Source organism: Aplysia californica, unplaced genomic scaffold, assembly GCF_000002075.1.
Source record: "Aplysia californica isolate F4 #8 unplaced genomic scaffold, AplCal3.0 scaffold00093, whole genome shotgun sequence".
NCBI classification, from domain to species: Eukaryota; Metazoa; Mollusca; class Gastropoda; order Aplysiida; family Aplysiidae; genus Aplysia; species Aplysia californica.
The window spans coordinates 1,589,241-1,590,785 of NW_004797363.1; the positions used below are offsets into that span (position 1 = coordinate 1,589,241).

Below are 1,545 nucleotides of genomic sequence, written 5' to 3' on the forward strand. Positions count from 1 at the left end.
AGAGAGAGAGAGAGAGAGAGAGAGAGAGAGAGAGACAGAGACAGAGAGAGAGAGTGAGTGTGTGTCAGTCGTAGGATATAATGCAGTGAATTTCTTTAAATTGCTTGTACACATTGAATTAACCAGCAGGTATGCAATGAATACACTTAAATCCTCCAATATTTCTTGTGAAGTGAAAGCACAGAAAGTGGAAATAGTATAACAACAACCGATAAGCGGTTGCAACTATCCTACTGCACTAATTGAAGAACGACAGATCCGCTTTACTGCTTAAATATCTGTCTTAAATCTATGATATTTGCCAAGAAGGAACGCAATTTTTACAGCTCATACTAGTATTTATATTTAAACAATCCAATCCAGTAAGAAAATAACTCGTATACGGTTTAAAAGAGTATCTTCATGCTTAATTGTAACAAATAATGGCATTCTTTGCACAGGTTAATAAACAAAATTAGAAATTAGAAAATCGATTTCAGCACGTCACCGTATCATTACACTATATTTAAAGACTTTCATGTCCCAAAACAACATAAATTGAAAAAGGGGGTGGGGGTGGGGGTGGTGGTGGGGCTTAGCATGCACAGATTAAACGATATTCATATTATCATAGTACTGTATTATTCAATGTTTAAGGTGAAGCTTTCTGCTAGCAAGGTATTTCCTTCTTAAAGTGATAATAGAGTGATTATGAAATAAATGGATAATTGGAAATGTGTACCTTTAAATTATACAGGAGGCTGACTGCTTTGAATATGTCTATCACGGTTTAGCCGACAAGAGTGAAATGCAGTATTCTAACAGACAAATGCGATTATTTTTTTTCAAATTATTATCTCACTAGGAAATCAAACTCACGTCTTTCTTTTACAGAAGCTGTAACCCTCAGAATCACACCACAAAAGACTGGCCGTTTGAAAGCTTAACAAGAAAACGTATTCCGCGGGAAGAGGGGCGGAGATGGGGCAGGGCTAAGGGAGGATTTGAATTCACCATTCCCGCGACTTTTATAGAATTCGCAATTTCAAGTCGTGCGCGACCGTATTAAAGCACATGACAGTAGGAAACTAATATCGCAAATTCAAAACGTTACAGAAATAAATTTTGCAAAATGTAATAAATATGAATGCACAAGCTCCCCACTGCCGCACCCCTCAGATACCGGTGTACAGTATTGTCCTATATTTTCAGTGCCTGACGACGGAAAGACTTGCGATTGTCCAGACCCGGCAGATTTAGCTTTGCAAGGAAAAACTGTACTTACTACCTGCCCCAAAGTTGTCGAAACAACTACCACTACTACAACTCCTGTGCCAACGACTACAACTACTACAACTCCTGTGCCAACGACTACCACTACTACAACTCCTGAGCCTACAACTACTACTACTACAACTCCTGAGCCTACGACTACTACCACTACAACCCCCGAACCAACGACTACTACCACTACTACAACTCCTGAGCCTACGACTACTACCACTACTACAACTCCTGAGCCGACTACAACTACAACCACTACACTAGAACCAACAACAACAACTA

General features: G+C 39.4%; 1 protein-coding gene across 1 annotated transcript in view; it reads left to right on the forward strand.

The window, feature by feature from the left end:
- Positions 1-1,340, forward strand: part of LOC101859695 (integumentary mucin C.1) — a gene marked incomplete at its 3' end in the record, with an annotated part of 15,382 nt that extends 14,042 nt beyond the window's left edge. The window contains 1 exon segment of the mRNA XM_013080637.1: positions 1,192-1,340. Within this exon segment, the coding sequence (XP_012936091.1) occupies positions 1,192-1,340 (149 nt within the window).
- Positions 1,341-1,545: the final 205 nt, after the last annotated feature.